We start from the raw sequence: 19,414 nt of genomic DNA, 5'->3' as shown, positions 1-19,414 counted from the left end.
TTTGGGCTGTGGGAGGAAACTGGAGCGCCCAGAGGAAACCCACTCAGACACCGGGAGAATGTGCAAACTCCGCACAGACGGTCGCCCGAGGGTGGGATTGAATCCAGGTGTCTGGTCCTGTGAGGCACCAGTGCTAACCATTGGGTCACTGCACCACCTTCAAGTTCTGAAGAAGAGTCCTCTGATGCTGCCTGACCTGCTGTGTTCCTCCAACTGCACACCATGTTTTCTCTGACTCCAGCACCTGAAGTCCTTGCTATTTCTGTTACTTAATTGTGTTGTTTTAATGTTAACAACATTTATGATCAGATGTCAGCTGAGGCTCAGTGGGTAGTGAACTTGCCTGTGAGTCAGGAACGTTGTAGGTTCTGTTCCAGAGAACTGAGCATAATATCTCAGCAGACGCTTCTGTGTCATATTGAAGGAGTGCAGTGTTGTCAGAGGGGCACTTTTTCAATGAATTGTTAAACTGTAGCCAATTTCCACCTCCCCCCTTCTCTCAAGTGAATTTAAAAGGTCTCACGATACTATTCTGAAGAAGATCAATGGAGCTTTTTCTGGTGGAGCTACTTAAATGCACATGCTTCTGTTTCTCATTTTCTACACTCTTGAGCTTTTCCAAAATTCTGAGAACTCACATTTGCCCCTCACCCTTGCCCTCGCTAACCTCTACTGATTTCAAGTCAAGCAACACCTCGAGTTAAAACTTCTCATCCTTGTTTTCAAATCCCTCCATGGCCCTGGCCGCCTCTTTGATACCCATGCTCGTAGTTCACCGGGCCATCCATTCCGCTGCAATTCCAAACTTTTGTGCAACCCTAATTTTAATTTATCTACCATTTATGGCCTTGCTTACCAAAACCTCTTCACATCTCTTTTCTTATACTCATAGAGTCATAGAGTTATAAAGCACAGGCATCCCAATCTGACCTAGTCCCATTTATCAACTTTTAGCCCATATCCCTCTAAACCCTTCCCATTCATGTACCTATCCAGTTGCCTTTTAAATGTTGTAATTGTACCAGCCTCCACCACTTCCTCTGGCAGCTCATTCCATACATGCACCACCCTCTGTGTGAGAAAGTTACCCCTTAAGTCATTTTTAAATCTTTCCCCTCTCACCTCATGCTCCCTAGTTTTGGAATACCCTACACTAGGAAAAGAACCTTGGTTATTCACCTTATCTGTACCCCTCATGATTTTATAGACCTCTATAAAATCGTCCCTCAGTCTCTGATATTTCAGGGAAAATAACCCCAGTCTATTCAGCCTCTCCCCTAAACGGCAACATCGTCTTAAATTGCACCCCCTCCTCCTGGGCATCACCCCAAGGCCTCCTACCCTCCCTCGACCTCTTCATCTCTAATTGCTGTAGAGACATCGATCGCCTCAAACTCTCCAACCTCTCTCCCGCACAGAACGTGCAGCCCTCCACTCCCTCCGCTCCAATCCCAACCTCACCATCAAACCCACAGACAAGGGAGGCGCAGTGGTAGTATGGCGCACTGACCTCTACATTGCTGAGGCCAGACGCCAACACTCCGACACCTCCGCCTACCGCCCCTTTGATCATGACCCCACCCCTGAGCACCAAACCATCATCTCCCAAACCAACCACAACCTCATCACCTTAGGTGACCTCCCACCTTATTGTTCCCCAACCCCGCACTGCCCGCTTCTATCTCCTTCCCAAAATCCACAAACCTGCCTGCCCTGGTCGAACCATTGTCACTGCCTGCTCCAGCCCCACTGAACTCAACTCCACCTATCTGGACTCTATCTTATCCCCCTTGGTCCAGGAACTCCCTACTAACGTCTGTGACACCACCCACACTCTCCACCTCCTCCAGAACTTCCAATTCCCTGGCCCCCAACACCTCATTTTCACCATGGACGTCCAGTCCCTATACACCTGTATTCCGCATGCAGATGGCCTCAAGGTCCTCCGCTTCTTCCTGTCCCGCAGACCCGACCAGTCCCCCTCCACCAACACCCTCATCCGCCTAGCCGAACTCGTCCTCACCCTCAATAACTTCTCTTTCGATTCCTCCCACTTTCTACAGACAAAGAGTACCCGCATGGGCCCAAGCTATGCCTGCCTCTTTGTAGGTTCTGTGGAACAATGCCTCTTCCATACCTACACTGGACCTATCCCCCACCTCTTCCTCCGTTACATTGATGACTGTATTGGCGCCGTCTTGTGCTCCCACAAGGAGCTCGAACAGTTCATCCACTTTGCCAACACCTTCGACCCCAACCTGAAGTTCACCTGGACCATCTCTGATACCACTCTCTCCTTCCTGGACCTCTCTGTCTCCATCTCCAGCAACTACCTGGAAACCGATACCCATTTCAAGCTTACTGACTCCCACAGCTACCTAGAATATTCTTCCTCTCACCCACCTTCCTGTGAAAAGGCCATCCCCTATTCCCAACAACTTCACCTCCACCGCATCTGCTCCCAGGATGAGGCATTCCACTCCTGGACATCCTAGATGTCCTCTTTTTTCAAGGATCGCAACTTCCCCCCCACAGTGATCGAAAATGCCCTCGACCGTGTCTCCTGCATTTCCCACAACTCATCCCTCACACCCTCTCCCCGCAATAACAACCAAAACAGAATCCCCCTCGTCCTCACATACCGCCCCATCAACCTCCAGATCCCACGTATCATCCTCCAACACTTCTGTCATCTGCAAATTGACCCTACCACCAAACACATTTTTCCATCCCCACCCTTATCTGCTTTCCGGAGGGCCCACTCTCTCCATGACTCCCTTGTCCGCTCCACACTCCCCTCCAGCCCCACCACCACCGGCACTTTTCCCTGCGACTGCAAGAAGTGCTACACTTACCCCCACACCACCTCCCTCACCCCCATCCCAGGCCTTAAGAAGAGTTTCCACATCAAACAGATGTTCACCTGCACATCTGCTAATGTGGTATACTGTATCCGCTGTTCCCGTTGTGGCCTCCTCTACATCGGGGAAACCAAGCGGAGGCTTGGGGACCGCTTTGCAGAACACCTACACTCAGTTTGCAATAAACAACTCCACCTCCCAGTCGCGAATCATTTCGACTCCCCCTCCCACTCCATGGACGACATGTCCATCCTGGGCCTCCTGCAGTGCCACAGGGATGCCACCCGAAAACTGCAGGAACAGCATCTCATATTTCGCTTGGGAACCCTGCAGCCCAAGGGTATCAATGTGGACTTCACAAGCTTCAAAATCTCCCCTCCCCTGACCACATCCCAAAACCAGCCCAGCTAGTCCCTGCCTCCCTGACCATTCTTCCTGCTTCAAGCCCCACCCCCATTCCCTACCCACTAAACTCATCCCGTCCCGTTGACCTGTCCGTCCTCCCTGGACTGACCTATCTCACCCCAACTCCCAACCTACATTCACCTTCACTGGCTCTAACCCCACCTCTTTAACCTGTCTATCTCCTCTCCGTCTATCTTCTCCTTTATCCATCTTCCATCCGCCGCCCCCTCTCTCCATATTTATTTCAGAACCCCCTTCCCCTCCCCCAATTCTGAAGAAGGGTCTAGGCTCAAAACGTCAGCCTTCCTGCTTCTCTAATGCTGCTTGGCCTGCTGTGTTCATCCAGCTCTATATTGTGCTATCCTTGTAAATCTGTTCTGCACCCTCTCAAGTTTAACAACAGCTTTTCTATAGAAGGGTGACCAGAATTGAATGGAGTATTCCAGAAGTGGCTTCACTAATGTCCTATACAGCAGCAACATGACCTCCCAGCTCCCAGAGTGTTCTGACGAATGAAAGCAAGCATGCCAAATGCCTTCTTTACCAGCCTGGCTTACCTGTGACTCTACTTTCAAGGAGCCATGCGCCTGCAACTCTAAGTCTTGTTTGTTCGTCAAAACTTCCCAAAGCCCTGTCATTACGTATATAAGTCCTGCTCTGATTTGCTTTTCCAAAACGTACCACATCACATTTATCGAAATTAAACTCAATCTGCCATCCCTTGGCCCATCTCATGAAACAACCGTTTTACACTGAGATGATCTTCACTGTCCACTACACCACTTATTTTGGTGTCATCTGCAAACTTACTAACCATATCTGTTAACTTCACACCCAAACCTTTGTATCAATGATGAAAAGTAGTTGACCCAACACCGATCTTATGGCACACTCATGGTCTGAAAGGACCTCCAGTCTGAAAAGCAACTCTCTACCACCACCAGAAAAGCCCTTTTCTAATGAAGGGTCTAGGCCCAAAACATCAGCTTTTGTGCTCCTAAGATGCTGCTTGGCCTGCTGTGTTCATCCAGCTCCACACTTTGTTATCTCGGATTCTCCAGCATCTGCAGTTCCCATTATCTCTACCACCAGCCTCTGTCTCTTATCCTCAAGCCAAAATTGCATCCAATGGGCTAGATCCTCCTGGAACCCATGTGATCTTACCCTATTAGCCAGTCAACCAGGTGGAACCTTGTTGAACACTTTGCTGAAGTCCATATAGACAATGTCTACTGCTTTGCCTTGATCAATCTTCTTTGTCACTTCTTCAAAAACCTCCATCAAGTTAGTGAGACACAACTGCCCACACATAAGCCATGTTGACTATCCCTAATTAGTCCCTGCCTTTCCAAATGCCTGTAAATCCTGTCCCTCAGATTCCTCTCCAACAACTTACCCATCGCTGATGTGAGGCTCTCCAGTCTACAGTTCCCTGGCTTTTCGCTATACCTTTTTTCAATATTGGTACCACGTTAGCCATGCTCCAGTCTTCCGGAACCTCACCCGTGGCTATTGATGATTCAATTATCCCAGCAAGGGGTAATCTCTTCCCTAGCTTCCCACAAAATTCTGGGAAACACCTGATCAGGTCCTGGGGATATATCTACCTTCATGCATTTTAAGACCTCCGGCACCTCCTCTTCTGCAATTATGAACTCTTTTCAAGTCATCACTATTTATTTCCCTAAATTCCCTCGCTTCTATGTCTTTCTTGAAAGTAATTACTGCCATGAAATATTCACTTACAATCACATCCCTCTCCTTTGATTCCACACATAGATGCCCACTTTGGCCTTTAAGAGGCTCTGTTCTCTCCCTAGTTATTCTGTTGCCCCTAATGTACTCAGAATCTCTTTAGCTTCTCCTGTCTTATCTGAGCAGCATTTTCAGAGGCCTGTTGACATATCTTGTTTGATTCTGTCCCTGTGAAGCACGGAACAAACACAAAGTTGCTGGAAAAGCTCAGCAGGTCTGGCAGCATCTGTGGAGGAGAAAACGGTTAACGTTTCGGCTCCGGTGACCCTTCCTCAGAACTGAGAAACACCTTGGGCATGAGGGAGGCTACATGGATGCAAGTTGTTGTTGTTGGCTGCTTACCTTGTGGTCTCCAGTGAGACAGTCAATTTCAACCTCGGAGCAGGCCACACCATAACTATAATAATTGTAAGCCCTTCCTTCGTTCTTATCCCAGTCATAGTTCAGATCAGGAGTCCTGGACATGGAACAGCAAAATGAGTGAATACTTTCTCAACTTATAGCCCTTTGAAACATTCCCACTTGTGGCAAAACAGAAAGAGCACTTTGTTATGGCGTTCCTTGCCTTCACACCATCAATCAGAAGCTGGGAATACTGCGGAGAGTAACTCATCTCCTGATTCCCCAGCTCCTACCCACCATCTCCAAGGCACAAGTCAGGAGTGTGATGGAATACTCCCCACTTGCCTGGATGAGTGCAGCTCCAACAACATTTGAGAGGCTCGACACCGTCCAGGACGAAGCAGCCCACTTTATTTGACAATCCATCCCCTTGCCTTCAGCACTCCCTCCCTTCACCACTGTGGCAAAAGTATGTGATATCTATAACATGCTTGGCCCTGCTCTAGGAATGATGGTGCTAAACTTGACAGGGTTCAGAAAAGATTTACAAGGGTGTTGCCAGGACTGGAGGGTTTGAGCCACAGGGAGAGGCTGAATGGGCTGGGGCTTTTTCTCCTGGGATGGCAGAGCACAGTTTAGGTGAATTGGCCGTGCTAAATTGCTTTGGGTGTCCAGGGACGAGGATGTTAGGTGAATTAGCCGTGGCAAATGCAGGGCTACAGGGTAAAGGAGGTGGGAGGATGAGTCTAGGTGTGATGCTCTTCACAGAGTTAGTGTGGGCCTGTTGGGCTGAATGGCCTGTTTCCACACTGTAGGGACTCTATGGAGTGTCAGGGGTGACCTATAGAAGTTTATAAAATCATGAGGGGTACGGATAGGGTGAATAGCTAAGGTCTTTTTCCCAGGGTAGGGGAGTCCAAAACTAGAGGTCGTAGGTTTAAGGTGAGAGGGGAAAGATTTAAAAGGGATCTGAGGGGCAGTATTTTCACACAGAGGGTGGTGCATGTATGGAATGAGCTGCCAGAGGAAGTGGTGAAGGCTGGTACAATTACAACATTTAAAAGTCATCTGGATGGGTACATGAATAGGAAGGGTTTAGAGGGATATGGGCCAAATGCTGGCAAATAGGACTAGATCAGATTAGGATTCTGGTCAGCACGGAGGAGTTGGACCGAAGGGTCTGTTTCTGTTCTGTATAACACCATGACTCTATAACTTATCAAACCCATAACTTTTACCATTTAGTAGGTAAGGACAGCAGATACATGGGATCACCATTACTGGCAGGCTCCCTTTGAAACCACAAACCATCCCAATTTGGAAATACATTGTTACATGGGAACTGGGTGAAAATTCTCTCGGACAACTATGGGTAGGCAACTAGTAACCGACTTTCCCAGTATGCATTAAAAAGTTGTGCTCAATCTAAGCCGATGTGTACCAGGGTGGAAATGATGTGGGAACGTATTGAATGAATGAATGAATGAACAATTGTCAGACGCATTTTATAGTGAGATACAATAAAGAACAGTACAATGCTTTCATTTGTTGCCATAACCCAGTGACATTTTGACATTCTAGGAATAGAAAGAAATGAAAAGACATAGCTTAAAGATTCTCCCATTGATGGGAGAAGGGAGACTCATGGTACAAAATTTCTCGTGTCAATTTCTGAATGATTTGACATATGTGTGTGATGTATTGTCATTAGACTCCACGCCAGTACTCCACTTTGCCTTTGTAACATGCTATTTTGTTTCATTTTGTAGTCATTATAAATGTTCCAACACTTTTTCCATCGTGTGGCAGAACAGGAATCTCTCACCATTTGCCTTGGCATGTTGTAAGGTAAATGCATCCATACTCAGTCTGCTTGGCCACATTATGATCGTGTCCAGGTGGGGTGGACTGGGTTTGAACCCAGAGCTTCTAGCTCAGTGGCAGGGTTACTACTCACTGAGTAGCTTCTATAAACAACTTTCAGTGATGCTCAGTAGCCGCAGTGTGTACTATCTGCAAGATGCGCTGCAGAAATGCACCAAAGACCCTCAGACAGCACCTTCCAAGCCCACGGCCACTTCCATCTGGAAGGACAAGGGCAGCAGATACATGGGAACACCATCCACTCCAAGTCCCTCTCCAAGCCACTCCCCACCCTGACTTGAAAATATACCGCCGTTCCTTCACTGTCGCTGGGTCAAAATCCTGGAATGCCGCCACCCCCCCCGCCCCCGCACCCACCTCTCCCCCAGTGGCATTGTGGGTCAACCCAGCAGATTAACTGCAGCAGTTCAAGAAGGCAGCTCACTGGCAACTTCTCTGGAGGAAGGAGAAATAAATGCTGGCCCAGTCAGAAACACCCACATCTCAGGAGTGAATAAAAATAAAATGAAACATAGATAAAAACATAGAACATTAAAGCACAGTACACGCCCATCGGCCCTCGATGTTGTGCCGACCTGTCATATCGATCTCAAGCCCATCTAACCTACATTATTCCATGTACGTCCATATGCTTATCCAATGACGACTTAAATGTACCTAAAGTTGGCGAATCTACTATCGTTGCAGGCAAAGCGTTCCATTCCCTTACTACTCTCTGAGTAAAGAAACTACCTCTGACATCTGTCCTATACCTTTCACCCCTCAGTTTAAAGCTATGCCCCCTCGTGCTAGCCATCTCCATCTGAGGAAAAAGGCTCTCCCCATCCACCGTATCTAACCCTCTGATTATTTTATATGTTTCAATTAAGTCACCTCTCAACCTTCTTCTCTCTAATGAAAACAGCCTCAAGTCCCTCAGCCTTTCCTCGTAAGACCTTCCCTCCATACCAGGCAACATCCCAGTAAATCTCCTCTGCACCCTTTCCAAAGCTTCCACATCCTTCTTATAATGCGGTGACCAGAACTGTACACAATACTCCAAGTGCGGCCGCACCAGAGTTTTGTACAGCTTCAACATAACCTCTTGGTTCCGGAACTCGATCCCTCTATTAATAAAAGCTAAAACACTGTATGCCTTCTTAACAGCCCTGTCAACCTGGGTGGCAACTTTCAAGGATCTGTGTACATGGACACCGAGATCTCTCTGCTCATCTACACTACTAAGAATCTTACCATTAGCCCTGTACTTTGCCTTCCGGTTACACCTACCAAAGTGCATCACCTCACACTTGTCTGCATTAAACTCCATTTGCCACCTCTCTGTCCAGCTCTGCAGCTTATCTATGTCTCTCTGCAACCTACAGCATCCTTCGTCACTATCCACAACTCCACTGACCTTAGTGTCGTCTGCAAATTTACTAACCCATCCTTCTACGCCCTCATCCAGGTCATTTATAAAAATGACAAACAGCAGTGGACCCAACACCGACCCTTGCGGTACACCACTAGTAACTGGTCTCCAGGATGAACATTTCCCATCAACTACCACCCTCTGTCTTCTTTCAGCAAGCCAATTTCCGATCCAAATTGCTATATCTCCCACAATCCCATTCCTCCGCATTTTGTACAACAGCCTATTGTGGGGAACCGTATCGAACACCTTGCTGAAATCCATATACACCACATCAACCGGTTTACTCTCATCTACCTGTTTGGTCACCTTCTCAAAGAACTCAATAAGGTTTGTGAGGCACGACCTTCCCTTCACAAAACCGTGCTGACTATCCCTAATCAAATTATTCTTTTCTACATGATTATAAATCCTATCCCTTATAACCTTTTCCAACACTTTACCAAGTGAGCTAAGGCTCACTGGTCTATAATTACCAGGGTTGTCTCTACTCCCCTACTTGAACAGGGGAACCTTAACAGCACAATTCTGCAGTGGGATCAAACACCAGAGACATGTCAAAGTGACATAGCCCTACCTTGTGTCTGTTCTAGTTCTTGCCTGGCTAAAGCTAACATCCTTAGCCCCATTCGTTCCTCTGAATCCTGCATGCTTTTGGAATTTAGCACTGAATTATGTTGCTGTTCCCAGCATCCTCTCAGTCCAGATCAAAGCAGTTCACCAAGTTAGAAATATTGCCTAATGTAGTCAATGTACGCCTTCTGTTTATTGGCCCTTCTGCCATTGGAAACTATTTCTCTCCATTCACTGTCACAAACCCCTGGATTTTCTGAACACATTAAATCTCTCTGTAACTTTCTCTGTTTGAAGGTTACAATCCTAACTTCGTGGGCCTCTCCACCTAACAGAAGTTCCTCTTCACTTTTCCAGTAGATCTCCTCTCTCTGTGAGCTTGGCATTCCTCTGGAAATCTATTGCCCAAAATTGCATCCCTTCCTTGGGACAACAGCCCTGGCTTTGAGTAATTGCCTTCTGTGTTTCTGTTGATGAAGCTAAGGACCCTTTTGTATAGCTAATAGCTTGCTCCCAAATTTTCCTGCTAACAGTTTGTGTATGGTCAGCCCCAAAGTCTCTCTCTTCCTACAATCCCTTTGAAAATGCACCAATCTGTTCAGATTGTCCTCACTGTATCTAATGCAGCATTCACAACACTGTATTTCATTTCACCTGACATGTATCAGCTCACTTTTACATATCTATTTAATTCAGGGACTGCTCTAACTATAAACCAAAAGGAATCGCTACAGACAGAGACATTACCTGTAGAATCCAGCCGCTGACAGGCTCACTCTGTCCATATAAGCTGCAGAAATCTGGGGGAGCACAAGATAGAATTAGAAAGGAATGGTAATGATCTCTGCACATCTTGTAATGGGTCAGTTCTGCAAGTAGCTTGCAAAGATCTGCTGCCAAACATTGCACAAAATGTTTACATCATTATCACCTGGCTGCACAATCCAGAGGTAAATCTAGAAGCATTTAGGTGTGGACTTGTGATACTAAGTCATGCAAGGCTGTGGGCAAAGTGCTGGAAAATGGGATTAGATAGTTGTATATAGTAAGAACTGCCGATGCCGGACTCAGAGATAACACGGTGTAGAGCTGGAGAAACACAGCAGGCCAGGCAGCTTCGGGGAGCAGGAAAGCTGGCGTTTTCTGAAGAAGGACAATGATGTCGAGGAGAATACTGAGATACAGGCTACTAGACTAGGTGGGATTGAGGTTCACAAGGAAGAGGTATTAGAAATCCTACAGAGGGTGAAGATAGATAAGTCCGCTGGGCTGGATGGGATTTATCCTCGGATCCTCTGGGAAGCCAGGGAGGAGATTGCCGAGCCTTTGGCATTGATCTTTAACTCATCATTGTCTACAGGAATAGTGCCAGATGACTGGACGATAGCACATGTGGTTCCCCTGTTCAAGAAGGAGAGTAGAGACAACCCTGGTAATTATAGACCAGTGAGCCTTACCTCAGTTGTTGGTAAAGTGTTGGAAAAGATTATAAGGGATAGGATTTATAATCATCTAGAAAAGAATAAATTGATTAGGGATAGTCAGCACGGTTTTGTGAAGGGAAGGTCGTGCCTCACAAACCTTATTGAGTTCTTTGAGAAGGTAACCAAACAGGTAGATGAGAGTAAACCGGTTGAAGTGGTGTATATGGGTTTCAGCAAGGCGCTCGATAAGGTTCCCCACAGTAGGCTATTGTACAAAATGCGGAGGAATGGAATTGTGGGAGACATAGCAGTTTGGATCGGAAATTGGCTTGCTGAAAGAAGACAGAGGGTGGTAGTTGATGGGAAATGTTCATCCTGGAGACCAGTTACTAGTGGTGTACCGCAAGGGTCGGTGTTGGGTCCACTGCTGTTTGTCATTTTTATAAATGACCTGGATGAGGGCGTAGAAGGATGGGTTAGTAAATTTGCAGACGACACTAAGGTCAGTGGAGTTGTGGATAGTGACGAAGGATGCTGTAGGTTGCAGAGAGACATAGATAAGCTGCAGAGCTGGACAGAGAGGTGGCAAATGGAGTTTAATGCAGACAAGTGTGAGGTGATGCACTTTGGTAGGAATAACCAGAAGGCAAAGTACTGGGCTAATGGTAAGATTCTTAGTAGTGTAGATGAGCAGAGAGATCTCGGTGTCCATGTACACAGATCCTTGAAAGTTGCCACCCAGGTTGACAGGGCTGTTAAGAAGGCATACAGTGTTTTAGCTTTTATTAATAGAGGGATCGAGTTCCGGAACCAAGGGGTTATGTTGAAGCTGTACAAAACTCTGGTGCGGCCGCACTTGGAGTATTGTGTACAGTTCTGGTCACCGCATTATAAGGAGGATGTCGAAGCTTTGGAAAGGGTGCAGAGGAGATTTATTAGGATGTTGCCTGGTATGGAGGGAAAGTCTTACAAGGAAAGGCTGAGGGACTTGAGGCTGTTTTCATTAGAGAGAAGAAGGTTGAGAGGTGACTTAATTGAAACATATAAAATAATCAGAGGGTTAGATATGGTGGATAGGGAGAGCCTTTTTCCTCAGATGGCGACGGCGAGCACGAGGGAGCATAGCTTTAAATTGAGGGGTGAAAGATATAGGACAGATGTCAGAGGTAGTTTCTTTATTCAGAGAGTAGTAAGGGAATGGAATGCTTTGCCTGCAACGATAGTAGATTCGCCAACTTTAGGTACATTTAAGTCGTCATTGGACAAGCATATGGAGGTACATGGAATAGTGTAGGTTAGATGGGCTTGAGATCGGTATGACAGGTCGGCACAACATCGAGGGCCGAAGGGCCTGTACTGTGCTGTAATGTTCTATGTTCTATGTAAGGGTCTAGGCCTAAAACATCAGCTTTCCTGCTCTTCTGATGCTGCCTGGCCTGCTGTGTTCATCCAGCTCCACACTGTGTTACCTTAGAATAGTTAGGTGCTTGTTTTTTCGACCAGTATGGACTCGATAGGCTGAATGGTACTTTTCTGAGCTGTAGAATTTCTTAAAGAGTTGGTCATTGAAGATTGAGGTGTGCAGCTACGTTTTCATTCAGAAGCTCGTGAATCCTTGGAATTCTCCTCCCTGCAAACTGTGAATACTTAGCCACTCATCTTGTTCAAGGCTGTTGGAGTTTTGGACAGTAAGGACACTCAGGTGTTTCTGGACGGGTGAAGAAAAATGGAGTTGGAACCGAAGATCTGTCATGTCGGGCATCATCGCAGACTCAAGAGGGTATGGATGGCTCCTGCCATTATCCACCACGTGGCTTTCCTCATATAAAAGTGGTTTGTCGTCCTTGTATTAGGTGCTAACATGGGCAAAAGCAAGTTCACTGCAATCAAGGGATAACACATCGATCCCCTTCCTTAACCTCTCATATCATTCAAAGGAAACATTATAGAGTCCAAAATAAGCACACTCACATGTGGTGAGAAGAAAATACAACAATGAGTAGAGCTTTGTTGCAAAATATGTTACAGTAAACTGACGTTTCCATGAGAATTTCAAGGTAAACACGAATTAGAAAAACAGAATCATGAGGAATATAGGACGTGTAATTGGAGATGTTAACACATGGGTTATAAACAATGAAGAGATGTTGAAAAAAAAGCCTCTTAGATAAAATAAAGCAGGCAAATCCTGGAGGCAATAAAGGAATGCAAAAGATGTGATAAAAAAAGTCTACTCTAATCTTTTCATGCAATCAAAACCTAAGCAGGGAATCACATGCAGAGCAGAAAGTTAGCTATACAGTGCCTTGCTATCTCTAAATCAGCATCAAACACGTGCACACTCCCGACTGGGAAATCTCTGGCATATTCGCATTAAGATGAAGTGAGGAGTACGGATCGTTAGGAAAAACCGAAAGAACTGCGGAAGCTGTAAATCAGTAATGGATATGGCTGGAAAAGTTCAGCAGGTCTGGCAGCATCAGTGGAGAGAAATCAGAGTTAACATTCTGGTTGACATGAACTGAGGAAGGGACCCGAAACGTTAACTCTGATGTTCACTTCACAGACGCTGCCAGACCTGCTGAGCTTTTCCAGCAACTTCTGTGTTTGTGTACAGATAGTTGTTAGACTGTCCAGAACTTAACTATTGCTGAAAAAAGGCACAATCTGTTAAAGCCATTTGTCTGGTGTTCATCAGAACATTTCACATTTTATGATGTATAACAGAGAAAAGATGGGCTGGCAAGTAGACTTTGATTTGTACAAACATTGTCGTGCGGAATATCAGTTAGATGAAGATTGGAAGTTAACTGACAAGATTTTATCTAAAATTTACACCATGTAAGTAGGTTCCCTAAGGAATGAAGCATAGAATTACAGCTGCTAGTGGGTTAAGTTGCATTTGTTTAATTGAGGCAATGGCCTAGTGGTATTATTGCTGGACTGTTAATCCAGAGACCCGGGTAGTGTTCTGAGGGCCTGGGTTCAAATCCCACCATGGCATATGGTGGAACTTGAACTCAATGAATATCTGAAATTAAAAGTCTAATGATGACCATGAATCTGTTGCCAATTATCAGGAAAAACCTATGTGGTTCACCTACATCCTTTAGGGAAGGAAGCTGCCATCATTCCCTGGTCTGGCCTGCACGTGACTCCAGACCTGCAGTCATGTGGTTGACTCGTAACTGCCCTCTGGACAATTAGGGGTGGGCAATAAATGCTGGCCTAACCAGCCATGCCCTCATCCCGTGAATGAGCGAGGAAAATAATTTCTGCATTGTCAAAATTGCTTTATTTTTGCATTGGTATTTTATCCAAATGGCCTCACGGAGTGCAAGGTGGAAAGATTCTATGAAATGTGTTTTTTCAGCCACAAGTAGAACATAGAGCATAGAACAAAGAACAGTACGCCAGATACAGGCCCTTCGGCCCATGCTGTTGTGTCGAACTTTTACCCTAAACCTAAGGTCTATCTAACCTCCACCCCACCTTAAATTACCATCCATATGCCTATCTAATAGCCGCTTAAATGCCGCTAATGAGGCCGACTCCACTACCCTCTCTGGCAATGCAACGTAGATGAGAGGCGCTACTAATCTACTAAATGAAAGGCCACTGTAACACATCATGTACTTACCCAATCTTTCCATGTTCCCTTTGGGTTAGCGACTTTAAATGGTTCCAGCCTCTCCAGAAGAGTCTGGCATGCGTTCTGAAACAGACATTCAAGATAAGCTCGAATCTTTACATGTTGCTGGCAGGGGTTTGAAGTGGAATCAAGTGAATGGGCATTTTATAAATAAAAAAAAATTGTAGAAAATATCCCAAGGTTGAAAACTTACTAAAATAGCCATTCCATTTAGGTCCGAGCTTACAGAAGCTGCTGTTGGACTGGTGTTCGGGACAGTGTTAGTGCTGGTCTCTGAGATGTGAATCTGAGAAACTGGAATTCCCAGGGCTTTACTGGCAGTCTGAAATACAAGGAATATTCATTAACGGTCAAGATTTCCTTCAAACCCTCACCCCAAGTCAGCTCTCAGTGAATTTTCCCACTCTCCCTTTCGACTCATTTACAAGGTACTGTTCACAATAGATTGCCCTCCCAGATCATGTGTGAGAGAGGGGATTCCTTCTGGGCCTGATGTGGGTCAGATACTGATCTTCAATCTCTGGTGGAATCTCTTCACTCACTGTCCATTAGAGATGCTGTTATCACTGTCCTGGCCATTTAGGGATTCCTACATCATAGAATCCCTACAGTGTGGAAACCGGTCCATTGGTCCAACAAGCCTACACTGACCCTCAGATCATCCCACCCAGACCCATCCCCCTATAACCCACCTAATCTACACATCCCTGAACACTACAGGCTATTTAGCGCAGCCAATCCCCCCAACTGGTGCATCTTTGGTCTGCGGGAGGAAACCCACGCAGATACGGGGAGAATGTGCAAACTCCACACAGACAGTCGACTGAGGGTGGAATGGAACCCGGGTCCCTGCCGCTGTGAGGCTGCAGTGTTAACCACTGAGCCACCGTGCCGTCACGTACCAAAGTCTGGACAGCCTTATAGCCTGGGAGAGAAACTTGGAGGTGAAAGTGTTCCCTTAATTATTACCCTCATTGCTCATCAGTCACAGGACTGCGAGGACTCTGTTGGAGCGAGAAGGGTGCCATTCAGCCCATTGTACATGCGCCAGCTCTTTGGAAATGTTATTTATTGGTCCCAGTCTCCCTTTGGGTCTGCAAATGCTCCCTTTATTAGGATTCATCCAAACCCTATTGGGGAGTGGCCTTCAAATCTGCTTCCAGTGTGTTTTTCAAGCAACATGCTCCAGATCACAACGACTCACTTATTTAACAATATCAGCTCCTTATCATCTCTGTGACATGGGAAAAACTTATTGACGAGTCAAACTATTCTTCCTACTGTTTTGACGAGGTCATTGCCCTGAATCGCCCTGGGGCACAGTAACTTCTTCATGGAAGGGTGTCGGGGGGAGCAATTTCATTGAACCCCTACAATGTTTCCTGCAGACCATTCAGCCCATCAAGTCACAGTGACCCTTTGAGAAAGCATCCCATCTAGACCCAAACTCCCCTTCCTATCCCTGTAATACTGCATTTCCCACTGCCAGTCCACCTAGCCTTCACAGCTTTGGTCTGTGGGAGGAAGCCAGAGTGCCCCAAGGAAACTCATGCAGACACGGGGAGAATGTACAAACTCCACGCACACACACTGTCACCCAATGGTGGGGTCGAACCTGGGTCCCTGGTGCTGAGGCAGTAGCACTAACCGCTGAGCCATCATGCCACCATGCTGGATTTAGTTGAGGTCAGCCTGTTGTCCACAGAAGTCCAGTGAAGACAATCTTTGGAAATCTGCTTACTAAAAATAGTGGCTAGGTAACCTCGCTGTCCCATGCAGCCTGTTCATTATAACTGGATTTGAACAATCTCCACCAATATAACCCTGAAATGATGGGTTAGGCTGCCCTGGGCTTTGAGAGTCAAGGTTCAACCCTGCATTGCTAAGCAACTACTTCCTTAGATTTTGGATTCTTCACTCAGTGTTCTACATCAAGACCTCTGCCTCACCTAAGAGTGATTATCATTTTGCTCTCAGAAGCTCAAACAAGTTTGATTTAAACGCTGTTACCCATAATACTGCCCTCTTTAATCCAGCTTTGCCATACAGTTTATTCCACCCTCTTCTCTCAAAGACTCAATAACATGCGACTGCTAGTGCTTACATTTCCTCATATCATTGACATCTGCACTTATCTCATGCCACACCCTGCATCACAACACATAAATTAGTTTCCCAACACTGAAACCTAATAATCTCCTCAGAGACACAGAAACCGGATGAAAACCCATCCAATTTGGGTGGCATGGTGGCTCATTGTTTACCACTGTTGCCCACGGTGCTAGGGAGTTGGGTTCGATTCTACCCACGGCTGACTGTCTGTGTGGAGTTTGCACATTCTCCCTTTATTTGGGTGGGTTTCCTCCTACAGTCCAAAGATTATGTGGGTTAGGTGAACTGGCCATGGGAAATTGACCATGATGGTCAGGGATATGTAGGTTGGGTTGATCGTCCATTGGAAATGCAGAGGTTACAGGGATGGGACTGATTGGGGTGCTCTTCAGAGGGGCAGTGTGCACTCAATGGGCTAAGCAACCTGTATCTACACTGTAGGTTTCTATAATTGAGGTACCGAATTCTGGAATTTTATTTTTCCTTTTCATCTTCCATTTAATATAGAAAAGAACATGGAACTCAGGCACAGGACTGAGCCATTTAGCTCTTTGAGATTTCTCCCGGGTAACAGCTGATATGATTGTCATCTCAACTCCACTTTTCTGATGGTCCTCCACTTAACCCTTAATTCTCTGGTTCTCAAAAGTCAAAACTTCTCTTCTTTCTGAGAGCAATCTCTTATGTTTGAAACATGCTCCCAAATTCCTGCCTCCACAGCAAGCAAAACCTTCCTGATGTCGGAATGTCACATATTTCAATGAAATGCTTGCAAAGTCCAATGGGTTTTGCTCTGACTCATTCAACCTTTCATCTCAGGAATGAATTAACCTTTTCCGAACTGCTTCGTATCTATTTGCATCCTTTTCTAATCGTAGGGAAACCAAACTATACACGGTACTCCAAATGCGGTCTCCCCAAGACTCTAAGATATATTTAAACCTCCATACTTTTATAATTCACTCTCTTTACTATAAGTGGCAACACAACATTTGCCTTCCTAATCATTTGCTGTACCTGTAAGCTATCTTCATTCGTCTACCAGGGCACCCAGATTCGACTATATCACTCAGCTCGTCAATCTTTCCCTGCTTAATCTTTATACAGCTTTTCTAATCTCTCTGCCATGCTGGACTGGATAAATTCTACAGACATAACTATCCCCTCACCAAGTCATCCTGTATTTACACATGAACAGTCCTTGACTCTTGCACTGCTTCTTCAGAGCCAGCTGTCAGAGGGAACAGGACCTCTGACACTCCTGTTTATATCAGTCAGCCAGAGCTTCCTGATTGGACCAGGCTAACAGCCCCAATCAGGGAACTCATACTCAATGAGGTCCACCTGGCTGACCCTGTTACAATCACTGCACAGACCATTTCACATTTTCCCATGTGGCATTCCAGCTCCCAGATTTGTGCTCACTCATGTTACTTATTACCCTTTTGTGGACTGCTAACCTTGATTTGACAAATTATTTGTTAACTACCTTGGCTAAGTTATCTACTGTCCATCCACTCTCCTCATCCAAATCCTAGAAATAGGGTGTAAAAAGCTGAGACCCCCCCACCCTGAGCCCTGTAAAACTCCATAGGTAACAGGTTGCCACTGTACTGCTCTGTGAAACTCCATAGGTAACAGGTTGCCACTGTACTGCCCTGTGAAACTCCATAGGTAACAGGTTGCCACTGTACTGCCCTGTGGAACTTCATAGGTAACAGGTTGCCACTGTACTGCCCTGTGGAACTCCATAGGTAACAGGTTGCCACTGTACTGCCCTGTGGAACTCCATAGGTAACAGGTTGCCACTGTACTGTAACAGGTTGCCACTGTACTGCCCTGTGGAACTCCACAGGTAACAGGTTGCCACTGTACTGCCCTGTGGAACTCCATAGGTAACAGGTTGCCACTGTACTGTAACAGGTTGCCACTGTACTGCCCTGTGGAACTCCATAGGTAACAGGTTGCCACTGTACTGCCCTGTGGAACTCCATAGGTAACAGGTTGCCACTGTACAGTAACAGGTTGCCACTGTACTGCCTATCCATTTGCCAATCCTTGATGCAAACTAATTTATTACGTCAGACCACGAGCTGTTATTTTGTGCGGTAACCTCTGACCTAGCCTTTCATTTGCCTTTTGGCAAAGTAAACGTCCTGCATCTGACGGTTTCCCCTCATGTTGTTTGTTACCTCTTACAATAACTCTAATGAATGAATTTAGTATGATTTTACTTTCACAAAATCATGTTGCTTCTTCTTGACCAGTTATGTTTTTTGAACTATTGTGCTACAATTCCTCTTGTAACAAATTTCCTCTTGATAGTTGTTAAACTATAGTTTCTGGCTTTCTGACTCCCTCCTTCCTTGCACAAAAGTATTATATTTGCCATTTTCCAATCCACTGGGACCCTTTCACAATCCCCAGGAACATTGGAGGATTATTTAGAAACATAGATACAAAGAATATAGGAGTGGGAGTAGGCCATTCAGCCCTTTCAACCTGCTCTACCTTTCAATATCAATAGCTGAACATCCAACTCTATACCCCGTTCCCATAACCTTTAGTCAGTTTAGCCCTTAAAGCTACATCTAAGTCCTCCTTGATATCATTCAATGGTTTGGCCTCAACTGCTTTCTGTGGCACAGAATACCATAGGGTCACCAATCTCTGCATAAAGAAATTTCTCCTCATCTCAGTACATCTCATTTAAACTAATTTATCCACGATGTCTGTAGCTACCTCTTTCAGGATCCTAGGACACAGGCCATCAGATGCTTGGAATTTGCTGACATGTCAATTTAATAGTTTTCCCAGGTAATGGGTTTGCCTCAGTCATGATTTTGGTTTCATTTCCTCCTTGTGTTTCAGCTCTTGATGTTCAATTATCTCTTCCATTGAAAGCAGATACATACTGCTTGTCAACTCTTCTCCACTTCCTTGTTTTCCATTAGACTCACTCAGTCGAAGACCAATGTTTACTTTGGTCGTTCTT

General features: G+C 45.7%; 1 protein-coding gene across 2 annotated transcripts in view; it reads right to left on the bottom strand.

The window, feature by feature from the left end:
• Nucleotides 1-19,414, bottom strand: part of xdh (xanthine dehydrogenase) — a 130,288-nt gene that overhangs the window by 9,758 nt on the left and 101,116 nt on the right. For both annotated transcript variants that reach the window (XM_059645162.1, XM_059645163.1), the window contains exons 31-34: nucleotides 14,501-14,629; nucleotides 14,296-14,370; nucleotides 9,979-10,031; nucleotides 5,364-5,478 (exon numbers count right to left, since the gene is read on the bottom strand). In XM_059645162.1, the coding sequence (XP_059501145.1) occupies nucleotides 5,364-5,478; nucleotides 9,979-10,031; nucleotides 14,296-14,370; nucleotides 14,501-14,629 (372 nt within the window). The remainder of the gene's footprint in view (nucleotides 1-5,363; nucleotides 5,479-9,978; nucleotides 10,032-14,295; nucleotides 14,371-14,500; nucleotides 14,630-19,414) is intronic.

Source organism: Stegostoma tigrinum, chromosome 4 (genome assembly GCF_030684315.1).
Source record: "Stegostoma tigrinum isolate sSteTig4 chromosome 4, sSteTig4.hap1, whole genome shotgun sequence".
In the NCBI taxonomy this organism is placed as follows: domain Eukaryota; kingdom Metazoa; phylum Chordata; class Chondrichthyes; order Orectolobiformes; family Stegostomatidae; genus Stegostoma; species Stegostoma tigrinum.
The sequence above is the reverse complement of the archived record's forward strand: the minus strand, read 5'-3'. Positions and strand labels throughout refer to the sequence as shown.